Source organism: Phalacrocorax aristotelis, chromosome 1 (genome assembly GCF_949628215.1).
Source record: "Phalacrocorax aristotelis chromosome 1, bGulAri2.1, whole genome shotgun sequence".
NCBI lineage: Eukaryota > Metazoa > Chordata > Aves > Suliformes > Phalacrocoracidae > Phalacrocorax > Phalacrocorax aristotelis.
This window is the reverse complement of record NC_134276.1, coordinates 206,718,834-206,735,759: the sequence shown is the minus strand read 5'-3', so window position 1 is coordinate 206,735,759 and position 16,926 is coordinate 206,718,834. Positions and strand designations below refer to the sequence as shown.

At 35.7% G+C, this 16,926-nt stretch overlaps 1 protein-coding gene across 1 annotated transcript in view; it reads right to left on the bottom strand.

Moving 5' to 3' along the window:
• Nucleotides 1-2,608: 2,608 nt before the first annotated feature.
• Nucleotides 2,609-16,926, bottom strand: part of GNAI1 (G protein subunit alpha i1) — a 36,348-nt gene continuing 22,030 nt past the window's right edge. Inside the window, exons 4-9 of the mRNA XM_075081474.1 lie at nucleotides 14,515-14,672; nucleotides 12,583-12,711; nucleotides 6,248-6,377; nucleotides 4,931-5,084; nucleotides 3,192-3,406; nucleotides 2,609-3,090 (exon numbers count right to left, since the gene is read on the bottom strand). Coding sequence (XP_074937575.1) covers nucleotides 3,216-3,406; nucleotides 4,931-5,084; nucleotides 6,248-6,377; nucleotides 12,583-12,711; nucleotides 14,515-14,672 — 762 coding nt within the window. The 3' untranslated portion in view covers nucleotides 2,609-3,090; nucleotides 3,192-3,215. The remainder of the gene's footprint in view (nucleotides 3,091-3,191; nucleotides 3,407-4,930; nucleotides 5,085-6,247; nucleotides 6,378-12,582; nucleotides 12,712-14,514; nucleotides 14,673-16,926) is intronic.

The window sequence follows — 16,926 nt, the reverse complement described above, 5'->3', positions numbered from 1 at the left end:
ATATGGTATAATAACTTTCCACGCAGTAGGATAGCCAGTATCTTGGTAGGGTTTCCTTTCTGCTTGATTTAGAATAGAAACTTATCTTTTCATTTTCCCCAATTCTAAATGCATGCTAGCCATCATGCTGTTCAGCATGCTGCAGATTGCTCCCTAAGGTTTTATGTAGAATTTAAATCATCAAGCTGCTAATTGCGTAAATGGAAACACTGCAATCCAGCAAATGCTATGCTGTTCCCATGCTACGATCCTGGACCCTGTTTTAGTTACTAAGAAGTAACTACATTTAACATCAAACTTCCTCCAATTTCAATAGGTAGCATTACAAAGCCAAATACCAGATTTTCCAAACCACACTTTCTCCCAGTTAAGCCCCTTAAAAATAACTGCTTGTTTAATGATAGCTGCATTTTACTGAGAGACTTCAACCACAGACAATATGCTCACAAGACCACAGGGGCTGGAGAAGCCTCCCTAAGGTTATAATTCCCTACATATACTAAATTTAGAATATTTAAAATAATCTGAAAGAATATCTAAGCTAGTAGAGGGAGCTTCCTTGTGTAAGACCAGAAAAAGCAGTTTGTGTGGATACTTTGCATGAAGAAATGAGAGGAATGAAAAACTGGAAGAGAACGGAGGCTCAGATTGCTGAGGGACAAGACTGTCCTCCTCAGACAGTGGCGGAGCAAAGGATTTCCTCTGTTTTCTGCAGCGCTCGGACTGAGAAGCAGCACCCTGACAGAACAGAGATGGAGTGCGGCCTTATTACAACTGCAGTGAACACCAAGTATGCGACTCCCACTATTGCACGTAAATCCTCTTGTGGCTTTTCCTAGAGCAGTGGCCTTCCATCCCAGGACCAAGATTGATCAACCAGTACAGAGCAACTATAAGGAAACATACCTGCTACCCACTCATCAAGTCAAAAGAGGCAAGCTCATCTGCCTCGAAAAGCAAACGAAAGCAGTACACAATTTTGTTCTGTGTTAAGACGTAAATACTTTAGAAAACACCAGTTATGAAACTCCAAAAATTCTGACTGAAGGTGTTAGGAAAAATGGTAAAGGAAAATTATTTATGAATTATTCAATAAACATTAATTTATGCTCATTTTCATTTTACTGTTTCTTGCATAGTTTCTGAATTTACTCTTGACTTTGTATCTTCTCATTTTTATTACTAGTTGTCTCCATTGGATGGATGCAAAAAAATTTCCATCAGCACATTTAAGGAAAAACATTTCTTTCAAGCAAGGCACAAAATTTAGATTTATTTATGTAATCTGATTAATCCCAATTTTTGATTTACATTAAGTACAAAAACCATCTTGAATGTAGGTGTAAATACAATTTCCACAAAGTAGTTCAATGAGATTCAAGATCAGTCATGTATCCAGAACTGTAAAGCAGAATTAAAAGCAGCCCAGGATATACAGATTGCTACCGTAAGTGCTGAAAGAGCTCATAATGTATTAATATATTTAATAACCTCCAGTAATGAGTTATTTCCTTTCTAATCTTTCATTTGAAATGCATTTAGCAATTCTGTACCTAACAAAGGAAGCATTAAAGAATCAGAAGTGTGTAAGTTTTACTCAAGCTATTTGAGGCCTAAATGAAACACATACACAATCAAAAATTAAATAATAGAACAATGACTTAAATATTTTGGTTGAACATTTCTAAGAACAGAAATTCTAAGATAATATAGAAAAATATCAATGGGTTCAAAGACTTATTTACTTCTCAAAGAACTTACGGTGTACTGTAGCTGCCTGAAATATTTTAACAATTATAGAAAATTGTATTTCCAAGTTTGGTACGTTTGTGTTTTCTAGATGACATACATTTAAGACAACCATCCAACAACTTATTTACAAATAGAAGCTTATTCATTTTAAGATCTGTATTAAAAAAATCAGTTTTGGCACTACCCATAAGGCAATGGATGATATGTACCTAAGATAGCAAATCATACAATGAAAGCATAACCAGAAGAAAATTGTATTTTTAACTTATTATTTAAAGAAACTGTGAGACTTTAATTATAATTAAAGAGGAAATTAAAGAATCAGCATTTGCAAGTCACTAGAACAACATACCCAAAATACTGGATTCTTTTTATATGCAACAGGAAATTGCTTTAATCTGTGAAGCCACTGTGCCATGTCCTGTGGGAGAACCTGGTATTTCTGTGGTTATTAAATTATCAAACCAGTTTCATTACCAGAAAATAGCAAAAAGTTTAAGGAGAACACGATTTTACTTCTTAAGCAGGAAAAAAAAAACCATATTACTCTGAAGTCCAGCCTTTGTTAATGGTCTATAAACAAACACCCGAAAGTATTTTTGCCATTCACTCCACTGAGTAAAAACCACAGCTTCAAACTGTTTTTTTTTTATTGGTATGAATGGTTTTAACAACTTCCTGTTTGCATTTCCATCAGTTTCAATAATAGTTGAACCTTAAAATCCAATTTCTCAGTGTTGCCATATTTGCACTGCAAAGACTGCAAGCCCAGATTTCATAAACTGTGGATTTCATTTAAATTTAAAAAATAATCTTTGCATTTATCTTAGATTTATAAAAAGATTTTTTTCAAAACTTAAGGCAAAAACGAGTTTTATTGGTTACATTTCTTTAAATCTGAGCAGGAGACGAGGCTGTTGAAATATCAAAAAAGCTAATGCCATACACAGGATTACCAACAAAAGTAAAGAATAAGGCAGCATGCACCCTTAAGATGAAAAGAAAATTTAATTTTACAAGATGCTTAAATAATCCAAGGGCAAAAAGTATCTGTCTCCTCTAAGAGTATCTTAATAAAACACGGAAATTTTAGAGGACATCAAGTTACTAAAATATTCCGTTCAACGTTTATACAAATACATTACTACAATTATAAGTTTACATACAATCAACTGACATCTCAGTGTTAACTAATTACTTAAATTTACAAGACAAACATAAATAAAGCTGTTAAAACAGGCAAGTACAGTACTGATCTATCGTTCAGCACAATGTATTTTGTATTTCTTTCACCTTGAAAAGAATCAGATTAGAATTGTGCGAAGTCGTTCTCCAAACCTAGAAATAAAATAAAAGAGAGTTAAGTATATCTATGCAGGTTTTACACAGCACGGGCATACTCCAAATGCCTAAATCCTGTTTTCAGGCATGTAATTTACCATTTAACCACCTTTCATCTGTTCTCAGAAGAGGCCACAGTCTTTAAGGTTATTTTTAATAATGACATCAGTTACAGCATCGAAAACAAACTGCACATTTTTTGTGTCTGTGGCACATGTGAAGTGAGTGTATATTTCCTTTGTGTCTTTTCTCTTGTTCAGGTCTTCAAACTGACATTGAATATAAGCAGCTGCTTCTTCGTAAGTGTTTGATCCTAGAAAGAGAAAATTGCTCAGTAAGCAGCTTCCAGACTGAGAAAGAACAAGAGGCATATTGTATCTTTGAAAGAAGTGGGTTTTGGAAATAGTTAACCTAAATCTGAAGAGGAGTAATTCCACAGCCATTGATTTAAGATACCATAAATAAATCTTAAAGGAAACTTTTTGGACACATTTTTAAAAATAAAAACGGCCAATAAAAAAAAGGCCAATAGGACGCTGGGTTGCATCAAAAAGGGCATCACCAGCAGAGGTAAAAAAGTCATTATCCCGCTCTACTCAGCACTTGTCAGGCCACACCTGGAGTACTGTGTGCAGTTCTTGTCCCCGCTATACAAAAAGGATGTGGACAGGCTGGAAGGGGTCCAGAGAAGGGCCAGGATGATCAAAGGACTGGGAAGCTGCCATATGAGGATAGGCTGGGAGAACTGGGTTTGTTCAGCCTTGAGAAAAGGAGGCTCAGAGGGGATCTCATCACCATGTACCAGTACTTCAGGGGTAGCTACAAAGATGATGGAGGCTCCCTTTTTACACGGAGTCCCATGGAGAGGACAAGGGGGAATGGACACAAGTTGCTCTTGGGGACATTCCGATTGGACACCAGAGGGAAATTTTTCACACTGAGGACAGTCAATCACTGGAATAATCTCCCCAGGGAAGGGGCTGTCTGGGCCACACTGGACACTTTCAAGAGTTGTCTGGACAGGGTGCTGGGCCATCTTGTCTAGACTGTGCTCTTCCTAGAAAGGTTGGACTAGATGATCCCTGAGGTCCCTTCCAGCCCGTGGTTCTGTGATTCAATTCAATTCCAGCTGCAGGAAGAGTCTTTCCATCTACTTCAGTGGCAGACACAGCAAGTAATTAATGACCCATCACTGTTTCTAGATCAGATATTTTGTTTCCATCATTCATGGTTATTCACTTTGAAGTTTTATGTTTTTAAAATGTTTGAAATTTTTCCAAACTCAATTGAAGACATTTGACCTACATATTTCTCCTAAGCTTTTTACCTCCAACCTGCTACTCTCAGGACAATGGAAATAGTCTGAAGTTACAATGAAAATGATACTTAAAAAGGCTAAGGCCTGTTAAATGAAATCATCCTCTTTTGCTATATATTTCCTGAATAAGCCACCTACTTCTAACATGCATGTACACTCCCTTGTTCAAATAAACTCTCACGTATCCTCAGGGATTCCTGCTAGTGAAAAAAGTTACACCCAAGTATAAAAATAGGAGGACATCAGAAAAAAGAATGGGCTAAATAAATTAGGCTGAAAAGAGCTGCAGCAGTAACATGCAAATACTACCAGTGGACCGGCATTATTTCACCTGGTTAAAAAGATGAATCTGACTTAGCGCTATTTTATTTGTGATGTGTAAAACCAACACCCCCTTTTTAAACATTATTTCATTTAACTATTTTAGACACCTAGAGCTATTAAACTCATTCTCATTTGTGCATCAAAAATGAGGTAATTTAACAAAAAATTACTTGACATTGCACCCCCCTCCAATACCTGCATATTCAGGGTAGCAAATAGTGAGAGGACTCCTTTTGATTTTTTCTTCAAAAAGATCTTTCTTGTTCAGGAAAAGAATAATAGAAGTGTCTGTGAACCATTTATTGTTGCAGATACTGTCAAACAATTTCATGCTTTCATGCATCCGATTCTGTATTTGGAAAAAAAAAACACCTTGTTATATTTTATCAGACTACAGTAGTAAAATCAGGATACATGTTTTTGATTAGTTACAAACAAACCAGGTAAGTTACAAAACTAAGTTTCTAGCATACAGAATCACATTTTACCATAGGAAATAGAGAGAGGCCAAGACCACTTCAAAGAACACTTTCACAAGTAGGGTTCCCCCCCCACCCATTTCCAGGCTTAAGCTGTTTTACAGATATTCTACAAGAGTTGCTGAGTTACCTGAATTTGCTTTATACTGATTAGATCTTCTGGAAATCAAAAATTAAATTATGCAGATTCCAGCATAAAAAAATAGTTCTATAGAACCAGAAAATCAAGTATGTAGGTTTTTTTCCTTTTACCCTCATTTTTTAAGTCTGTTGGCAAACTACCCAACATATGAGTACTCTGGCCAAGCTCCAGTCATTATAAGTAGCAGGATGCTATCTACGACCTTCTTTGACTACATTTGACTTGAAAGGGTTTTTTATTTCTCTTTCCTGCCCAAACTATATTTTATAAGAAGTTGCAGATCATGAGGAAGAGCACAGAAGCACAGAAGTTTGTTAATGATTCACACACAACAGATAAGCATCACTTTAGATCATTGGGATAATAAAAAGCATGCACTCTGTGCGTACTGATATGGGGGGAGTCACATCTTGAAAGAGCAGAAAGGAGCAGAGTGGGTCACAAGGGAGAAGGAAGAGCAAAATTTCTGCAACTAAGGAAAGAGATCAGAGAAATAGAAAGAAACAAAAACTGAAGACTGAGGAAGGACAGGAAAAAAAACCCGTGGTAAAGTAGAAAACAGCTAAGCAATTTTTTATTATATACTTCTAGCATCCATAAAGAGTCTAAAATGTGTATTACTGACAATCTATCCTCACTAGTTTACACCTCCTTTAAAACATGAAAGAGGGTAGCTGAAAAGAATACTTGTCTCATAGAATTCCTTCTGAGAATGAAGAAATCCTTTGAAACCTGAAAACATTAATTCTATCACCATTTCTCAGACCTTTTACACAAAACCCATACATCTCATAAAGCAGGAATACACTAAGATATATTTATAGCTTTCCTTTCAAACTTATTTAGTTTCTATCCAACAACCGTTCCCTTCTTCAGCATTAAGGTACTTGCCATTTCCTCATCTTCAGCCAAGACCAAGTCATAATCACTTAATGCCACACAAAAAATAATTGCTGTAACACCCTCAAAACAATGAATCCATTTCTTCCGCTCAGATCTTTGGCCTCCAACATCAAACATTCTGCAAAACAGAAGTGCAAAGCAGGGAATGAACTTTGGAACGTCTAGCTTTCTGAATGTTAACCAATACAATCTAAAAGTATCTGCTGTGTATGTATGATCACAAAATTTAAAAAAGGCATAAATACCTGCAACATTTGTTCCTATTTAATGTCTCAGTATAAAAAATCAATTTTAATAAAGGCTTGAAAGCCTTCCTATGCAACATTTTACAAAACATGAGAAAGTGTGAGATGAAAGCTAAACAAAGCTTATCATTTACAATACTGTATTTCATTAACAAAGTTAATTGTAAACTATAAAAAATAAAAATACAGAGTTAGTTTTACTAAAACTAGATGAAACAGTTATTTAACCTCTAGTCCAAATAAATAAAAAGTCTAAAATTATAAAAGGTGTTGATCAACAATATAAGATTCTTTAAGAGCAGAGTTGTGCCTGTTTTAATACTTTGAAATAAGGCAATACTAAGGAAGTTGGATACAAGTAACACTGACTTCATTATTGTTGCTTTAGTATTCTGAATATATAAAATGAAATTTTCACTTTTTCAAACTTACTTTGGAATCTCTAAATCCTGGCTGAGTTTCAGCTCCTCTCTCTCCTAAACCAAAGTGCAGCTTGATCTATTTTCAGCTGTCCATGTTTAAATGGAAGTTTTTTAAGAGACACTAAAATTATTTTCAAAATTCTCTTAAAAGACAAAATAAGCTTTACAAGTAACAATATTAATTTTCCCCTCTAATAAATGCTTTTTTTTTGGAAATGTAGTGAAGTGAGGAAACTGAGCCATAAAGATGAGTCTTGTTTCTTTTTAATTCTTAGCTTAGCAAAAATAGAGCAACAGGAAAAGACCACATTCCAGAACTTAACAGCAGAGGATCAGCAAATTAGCATGATATAAATGGGTTTGCTTTCCTCTGCTATCTATGTGCTTTAAATGGCCATTTACTATGCGCTACAGCCACTCTTAAAGACAGAAATTTCATTAGACATCATTAGAAACTTCAAGTATTTTGCAAGCCAGATAAATACCACCCTGATAGAATGAACTGTGAATCATGGTGGGGACCCAACACACACACAAAACAAAAACAAAACCTCCAAACCCTACAAACAGTAGTATCCTGAAATTACGTGATACATACATGGTAGGATCTCCTCAGAGGGAACACAGACTATCACAGCAAAAGTAGTCTGTGGTCTCAAATTCTTGCGGTGACTTACGGCTTAGTTAATATTCTATCCTGCAAAAATTTTATTTTTCTTCCTATTTACAAGAGGCCTGACTTTTGTCTTCAAAAGTAATTTTAACCTTTTTCTACATTGTCATTAAAAAAAAAGCTTAGAATCCAGTAGGTATAAAAATGTTCAAATGGGAGCAAGAAAGAAGAGAAAGAACAGAGGACAGACCAGTTCCTACATCTCCATCCTCTTTCCTGTAAGTAGTAGAATGGCCAACTCTATCATGAAAGCCTTATTTGGGCAAAAATGTAATATGAACAGGAAGAGGAATCCAGAACAGAACAACAATTGTTCAGATGCATAGTTATAATTCTTGTAAAGATATTCCAGCATGGCCTAATTCAGAATTCTATTAGTAATACGACTATCACAGCAAGGGCTTTTGGTAGACGGTTGGCATGCAGGGTTGAACAACAACAAATCTCATTCTTTGCAGAACAGAACAGAATACAAGACAGAAAATTTAACTGAGAAACTGAGCAAGAAAATTGCTCCTTTCATTTTTTGTGGACACCAGCTTCTAAGGAACAGGAGAAATTAAATGCTTTATACTGATGGCAGGACTGTAATATCAAGCTGCATGGATCTCACTTGTTTCAATATCATCTTAGGGCACTGCTCAATGCAAAAATGTTACTACTACGATGGTAACCGAGAGGTATAAGAAGACATGGCACAACTTCCCATATTAATAAAAAAATGTAGTAAATCTATTCTTTCCAAGAACAGCAAAAATACGTAAAGAAAACAGCTCTGCACAACAGGCAGTGGATAATTTTGGCTTGTTCAGACTATGTTGCCAGCATGTATCCTGGGAAGGGAGGGGAAATGCAGAAGCCTGACAACTTCTAGAACATAAAAAGAAGTGTAATTTCCAGTTTGTATTTGCAGATATTGATTTTAGCTAGAAATGTTTGCTTCAGTTCAGAATAGCCTCTCTGCCCAGTGGTGTATTTCACCAGTGATGTTTGTCTCTTTTTGGGGTTGTACTTCTAACAAACTAACAGTCTCCCTAACAAACTCCCAGTTCTTTATCAAACCACCTTTCTGCACTCATCTTTGAAATTTTTATATACTAAAATCCAGCGTTGGATGAAGTTTTGGCACCACAGTTTCACTGTGAACACCCCAACAACAGCAAGTAGTAAGAACATGATGGACTGTTTTATGTAATGAAGCTTCTTCTCCATATGATATCAGTGCAGAGAAATACAGGCATACAGGAAAACAAACAAACAAATTAAAAACCCAACAAAACAAACAAAATCCAAAACGGACAAAACCCCCCCAACAAACTATCTGCCAGACAAAATTCTTAAAAAAGATAAGGCTGTAAGTATCTCTCAGAAAAATCAGATATGCTGAACAGAGTGGTCTTAAAAGTTCATAAGCTTTCCATCTGCCCTGTTAAAAGTCACACTGAGACTTGTTAGGTCACAGCCTCAAAAGGCTGAAACACTCATAGAAGCTGCTTAATCTGCAGACAAATTTTCAAAATTTTTAAAAGAATGATTTACAGTTTCCACCTTCCAATATGGGAGGGTGCGCACACAGGGTTGTGTGCAAGCACATCTCTACAGCTTCCTCACAAGGGGAGGAGGAGGGGCAGGCGCTGATCTCTCCTCTCTGGCAACCGTTGACAGGACCCGAGGGAACAGCAGGAAGATGTGCTGGGGAGGGTTAGGCTGGGTATAAGGTAAAGGTTCTTCCCCCAGAGAGCGGTGAGGCACTGGAACAGGCTCCCCAGGGAGGTACCAAGCCTGCCAATATTCAAGAAGCACTTGGGCAATGCCCTCAGAGATACAATGTGAATTTTCGGGCTGTCCTGTGCAGGGACAGGAGTTGCACTTGATCTTTGTGGGTCCCTTCCAACTCAGGACATGCTATGATTCTATCTTTTAAGCACTTGCTTCAGGCGCTAAAATTCACAGTACTGTCCATGGTTAGACTACTCAAAAGAACCGTATTTTGCTTACGCAAGGTAAGCTAGAGTCTATAAGACAGAGTACAACTAAAGAAATACAAAGCAGCGCTGAAAGAACTTAAGGTTGTAACAGCTGAATCTACCCCCCTTATCTAAAGAATGAAGGTATTAGAGAAATGCTTTGATGACTTTCCACTATTTAAAGAAAGCAGACTTCTCCAATGAGATTACAAGGTGACTATGCCACATTAAGACAAAATTCTTCGCAGCACTAGATGTAAAGCATTGAAGACACTTCTCCAGTCATCACTCAGTATAGCTATGTAACACAGTTTAGTAAAGTGGGTAGCTTTCTGAACGGTTTGTCTGCAGTTGTGTAAATTCAAGGACTTATGCAAGGCCCTTTCATTAGCACAATACATTTTTAAAAGCTAATGTTGCCAGATATACTATGTTCCGTTTCTTTCAGAAATTTAAGCAAATAACATGATGCCAGTAGCCGTACAAAATGTAATATGGGCCAAAAGGACACCAGATATTCATTATGAGTGCTTTCAGTTCTTTTTTTAAGGTTATACAAGTTGTTTGCTCCAGCACAAGCCTTGCAAAAGTGACTGAATTTGACAAACATTTTTTTGAGGTAGGGTGAGTGTTTACAAAAATATGATACATATTTAGAAAGTCTCACATGTCACACACTTATTAAAACTGACCTGTATTTTTAATTATCCCCATTTCCTGTCTTGCCTGGGCTGTAACATTGCAGGGGCCAGGGGAGGGGCCAGGTAGATTAAAAAACCTACCAATTTAATGTTTGTGTACTACATGAGTAGGTAAATTGCAGTAGAAGCGATTCAGTTATGGTTGTTATTTTTAGAAATCTTTGAGTGTTCTGAGTTGCTAGATTCTTCTTCAACAAATGCAGTAAAAGTAAGTAGAGAGGAAACAAATTAGAAATAAAACAAAGACCCTTGGTTTTCTGATCAAAAACTGTCAGAAACATCATAACCTCTAATGAGGTCTCCTACTTCGGTCCACTATCATGCAAGTGACAATGCTCATTGCCCATTTAATGTTCTACAATGGAATAATGCCATCTTAAGAACATTTTAAAAATTACTCCTGCTAGAATTTAAAAATGAAAAAAAGTATTCCTTAGAAGTGTTCCTTACTTTCAGAGATATCTTTGAGGGGAAGTCTCTGGATATCACCCTACACAACTGCAAGTCAGCCACATACTCCTACTTAGTTCTCAAATAATTAGTGAGGGCTGTACCCACAGAAATACATTTTGTACTTGTATACCTTAATAATTAATATCTTAAACTTTACTCATTATTTCTGTCAATTCTAATGCTAATGTTTTATAATTTTATACTAAGGCCTGAATTTCCATAATAATTTGTTAAATTATCAGAACAATATTCCTACAAAATAAGGTGTTCTTTGAAGACAAAAGTAGTAAATAATCAGATTCAGCTTCTGAAATAGTCTATAGAAACAGGATGAAGATGCCTTGCTATTTGCATTTTAGATTGAACCAATAATCAAAGCTATGCTAAATGCTTTACAGAGAAGGCTGAAATGAGACTAAACCTCAAAGAATCTAAACACACACGTGAAAACAGGGAAGAAAAGATAATGGAAAAAAACTGATGTACACAATATTGCACAGCTAGTCATGTTTATGCACCCTCACCTTGGTATAATCGAGCCTTTTATGCCTTTAGCTCATCTTAAAAATTCTTGTCAATGTTATGTAAGAATGTACTTCTTCAAGCCTTTCCAGTAACTTATTAAGCCTATCTCCTAAGGCGTCTAAAATTTAAACACCTGCTCTATAGGTGTTTAAATGTACAACATTACAGCTAAACACTTCCAAAGACCTGTCTTGAAGTTGCACATTTTATAGAAGTGTAATCATATGTTCCTTATAATGGACTTTATAGAGACTGTAATCGTATGGTCCTTATAACAGCCCTAATAATCAGTGCAGACTGGAAGTAGCTACCTGCATACAAATTCATTGAGATTGTAGAAGATTTTAAACCCACCTACAATAGGGAACTGAACAAGAAACATGAGAAAGTGAGTGAGAAAATGAATAACTCTCAGAATACCGAAGATCTCTCTTGAGGCTTGGCTAAGGACTACTCTCCTTAGGTTTGCAAGAGATTCATTCTCATCTACCACCTATTATTTTATGGATGAATACAAATTCTGTACACTTAAACCCTAAAACAAGGAAACAAAAAGTATCTCCACAGTACTGATGGTCCTGAGGCATCCACATTACAGTACTTGCTATGCATTTACATGAAACAAATATTTCCCATGAAGATATTAAAGAAATATATAGTATAGACACGCTGACAACAATCTCTACACAATCTAAATGCAGATGCAATGCAAGTTTAATGAATTTGCTTCTCATTCTTCCTGATCAGTAGGAGGTAGAACATTATTAGATATATACTATCCGATGTTTTCACCATGAAAATCTTTGGACATAAAATGTTCAGAATATTATCGTTATTTTGTAAATCCTACACCACAGGAAACGTAAGTCACATTCTTTCATCGCTAAATAAAGTACTACCTTAAAGTACAACACATATTTTAATTTAGTTCTTCAGGAAAATGGTTTTACTCTTTCATACAATACCAGCAAATATTTATAAGATCTCCAACTGAATTTAAAGGGAAGAATCCAATAGAAGAACAGCTATTTAACATGGCAGAAAAGGGAATATTTTAAAATTTAATTTACAAATAAAATATATTTACAAAAAGTTTCCAATAAAACCAAAGCATTTATTACTTAATATCTGCATATTTATTCTGAGTTATCACAGAAGTTCCAAAGACTCCCACATCCCTTCAAAAAGTTAAGCCAGGCATGAGGAATTCCTCCCTCCCAAGAAAAAAAGAGGGGGAAGGCAGATCAAAGACAAATTTGTTAAATTACATCACTGAAAGTCTATCTTCTAGAACTTTACAGAAACCGTAACAGAAACATGCAGCATGATTTACATACTTAAAATGAAGATCTTTGAAAGTAAAGTGAGTTTCCACTATTCCTGTAGTTTTCACTCTGGTCCTGAGAACATCCTGTTGGGTTGGAATGTAGCTGGTTTGTGCTATCCTGTCCAAGTCATTCAAGTAACTGAAGGTAAAAATAAATACTGCTTTCAGTTATTCATAAAACAGTAACAGGATAATTACAAAGAACTACAGAAGTTCTAGGTCCATTCATTATATTGTGCTTCACTTGTATAAAATAGCTTTCTCTGAGATGAGACAAACACCAAGACACATTATTCTCAATTCTACAAGGTTTTTTGAAATAAGCTTTAAAGACACAAAGATATTTCATCGTCGAAGAAAGAAAACTTATGCAATTGACTCCACTAGCAAGAATTATTCTTTTGAAATCCTAAAATGTAAACAAGGTTCCATGTACACCCATGTTATTTACACTAAGTATAAGAACACCTTCACCTTTGTAACCTACTGAACTACAAGGTACTTTGAAATATAACCAAAGACCCAAATTACCCTAGATTTGATGACAGGTATGAAAAGAACAACTCAGTGTTTTCCCCAGAATTAATGTGTTTTAAGAAAATGCTTAATACATAACAATTAACTTTCTATTAAGAATTTCTAATTGCACATTTTTATAATCTTATAGTTTCATTGCCAAAGTTCTTGTGATGCAGGCCAAGAAGCCCAGCGTTTCTAAAAAACATACAAATCTTATTTGTGCTTTTCCCATAGTAAATAGGGAAGGCACTATGTTGTTCTTCCAGTGTAACCAGAAGTTAGCAATTTTAAGAATACAGTTGCATGGCTAGAACAACGGTTTTCTTATGAAATTGGAGGCAGAGGTATCTACAACAACAAAATAGAACAGAGGAGGTTACCAGAGGAAAATAAGTAATCCTCCAAATGAAGTGTTTCATACTGAAGAAAAGACATAGCTCTTCTATAAACTAAGTCGAGAGATCTGTCATCGTGAGCTCAGATTGTTGCCATCTACCTTCTGTACCCTCAGAACAACTTCAGCAGACAAGTAACAATCATGCTGGAAGTATCAGTGTTAATTCAATACAATTGGATCACATTTCTGTTCATTCAGCAAGTCTATAATTACATTACTCCAGCTGTAGCCTTCTCAGTTACCTCACCTGCATGTTGTTTATTTACGTACAGTTACTCTAAAGAACAAAAGTACCTTAAGGAATGTGAAAACCAACTTCCAACACTAAAAATTCAGAATGATAAAGCTTTAAAAAAACTGCCCTATAAGGCCAGTATCACTGCTATGCTGTTCTTTACCACGGGAGAGGTAAGAATTCTCCTTTGATGAGCTCTTCTCCTTGACTGACTTAGCATTACTTGCTGCCATCACGTTTTATTTCTCACACACTTGATTCCTTACTGTTTCATTTTTTAATGAAGTACCCTAGCATAGAAGATACATCCTGACTGTTACCTTTGCTCGACACGTTTCTAACAGAGACTGTTAATGAACAAAGAAAATGCCGCAATGTTGAACCATAGGAGAAACTCTATTATGAACATGATAGTAGTATCCTTGGTAATACAAATTCACATCATGTAATCAAGTTTCCTGGACATATTCAGATACTGAACAGGTACTTGAGTCATGTTATTGTAATAAAAATGCTGTCAAAATACCTTAAAGCAATTTTTGTCTTCCCTAAGATGATGAAACAACCGGTCAGAACACGACTCAAATTCATAATTACACCACATCTCTTCCTTTCCAACCTAGAAGACTAGTTGGAGCATTTTGACCCAAGTAGACAAAATGTTTGTCGAGATACTTCTAAATTTTCCAGCTACGTGGAAGCAAAATTCCTCAAAAGATGATACTTCCATTATGTTCCTTTAGTTACTAATTACAAGACAAAGAGAATCTTGTCTGTCACATGGTACTTACTAGGCAGCAGAGTCATTAAGCTGGTATTCTCTAGATCTGTTGAAACAAGCTTGAACTCCACCGTCTTTCCACAGTCTTTTGATAACTCCTGCAAGCTCTGCAGTCATAAATCCTTCTTCTGCTGCTCCAGCTAACACAAAAAGTTGGCGAGCATCATCCTGTAAGGATGTAAACAGAAAGTGAAGAGACAAACATTGAAAAATACAACAGAAGTAGTATCACCTCCGAACTATATTCATCAAATGAATGAGTTAACCTGCAAATGTGAATGTAACCAAACAAAAAAAATGTGAAAGAAAACAACTGGTTTTAGTGTTCTGCATATGATATTAATTCCCACACATTTCAACAACAGAAAAAGACTAGTAAACCAAATTTTTCATTAGATGATAAAGTGTCTTCTGATCTGTTTATAATTTGAACTAAGCTTCTATAAACTGTAGTAACATATTTTGTGCTCAAGTCTGAAGCTAACCTTATTTGCTTATCAGATTCCACAACTCAAAAGAATGGTTACAACGCATACTAGAACCTTCATAAATGCAGATGTATATTGATTGACTCAACACATTGACCACTTACACTTCAAAAACCAACTTTCTCTGAAAGTGACAAATGATCATTTCTTCCTAAATCATGCATCAGGAAACAGAAAAATATTTCTTAAAACCTTTCCAGATAAATCAGCTACAGATAGCCAGTACCTTAATTATTCCACAGAGACCACATTTTCTTGACGATGCAATATAAAGGAAACATCAAGATTTTTAAGAGCAAATGCTGGATTTTAAGACTATATATAGACTGTCTTTGAGAGCGAGGCTAATGTTGCACAAGTTGCCAATCCACCAATCTCCTTTAACAGAATTTGACCAGTTGGCTACCTTCATCCAATTCTGACTGAGGAAAGAAACTTAAAAAATTGTTAGACCTGTAAGACACTGGAAAAAGAAGATAGCAGCTGGCTAGAGGAAATAGATTCACATTAATACTCTCCTGCGGGTAACTGCTTGACCTTGGTTATTAGCTCTATGTGATCTAATGCCAAGGTATGTCAGCCAGAAAAATCAGCATACTTGTGGCTTGTAACTACTACCCACAGCATGGACTGTTTGTCCAATAATTAAAAAAAAGAGAACAGATGATATGGGAAAGGAAGAAGAAGAAAAAAAGAGACTTAGGCACATCAGCTGGGAACTGAAAGTATTTCAAGAAAGATTAAAAAAAGGCAACAAAAACCCTGTAGTTCAGTCAACTCAAGGCGAACCTGAAGACATTTTTATATATGTATACATATGTAGTTATACATATGAACAACAGGTATATAGTTCAAGAAGTCTTTTGAAAGCTAGAGTAGTTAAAAATCTATAAATGAACATGTGTCAAGCAAATTAATCGAGTACTGATTACTATGCATGCATAGGACAAATTATGGACAACTAATAAAAATTCAGTGGATTGCATTCATAATTACATAAAAATCAGAGTGGTTAATATCAAGGGGTTGGACAGTCAGATCTCACAGACTGAGCGATAAGCCTGCATAGAAGAAACCTAAATGACAATTCCAGTCTTGAATATTCTTTGTGGATGCAAATGCCAAGGACCTACAACTCACAGAAGCAGCAGATCTTGAACAAGAGCCAATATATTAAGACACATGATGGAAACAGCTTAAAAACTGACAGTCAATTATGTCATGAATGATTATGCCATTTTATACCTAACTTGGTCTGACTTTCAAACACACAAAATTTATCCTGCTTCAAATTGCTCTAACCTCTACATGCTCTAAAATGGGGGGAGAGGAAAGGGGAGGTGGAACAAGAGAATCAATTTCAGCTTTTTAAAAGCCCAAACATTAAAATAGAAGTTGTCTCTGTTATCCCATACTCCCTTTTCTAAGGATGGCAAGTACTACAGACACCACAAGTGAGGTAGTATGCCATGACCAGGCCCTATTTTCATTATTACCCGATTCTAGATACTTTCCTTTAATTTTACTGGAATGGGGCAGCTTCCTTTCTAGGTGTCATTATTTTTATACCAGATTTCATAAATTCGATAATATAAAGAAACTAGTTTAACCATCTCTCTAGCTAATTACAGCAAATCTCACATTCAGAAAGTTGTCTATAGTACTTTAAAGTATATTCACTAAATGTCTCTCAAAACCTGGTTTCTACTTTAGTACCAAAACATCCTGCAGGACAGAAGAAGATACACCAGTCTTGAGACTGACCATTACTGAAGCTGCTGGTGCAATCTGTGCTCCCTTGATTCAATAGCTTTTAAAAAGAAAACATTCAACTCACTCTTTTACCATTAATCTTATGACAGAAATAAGAGTATATAATTTTCTAAAGAAACTTATCCCATTTAGAGTAAAACCCTAAGAAATTCCCCTCGGAA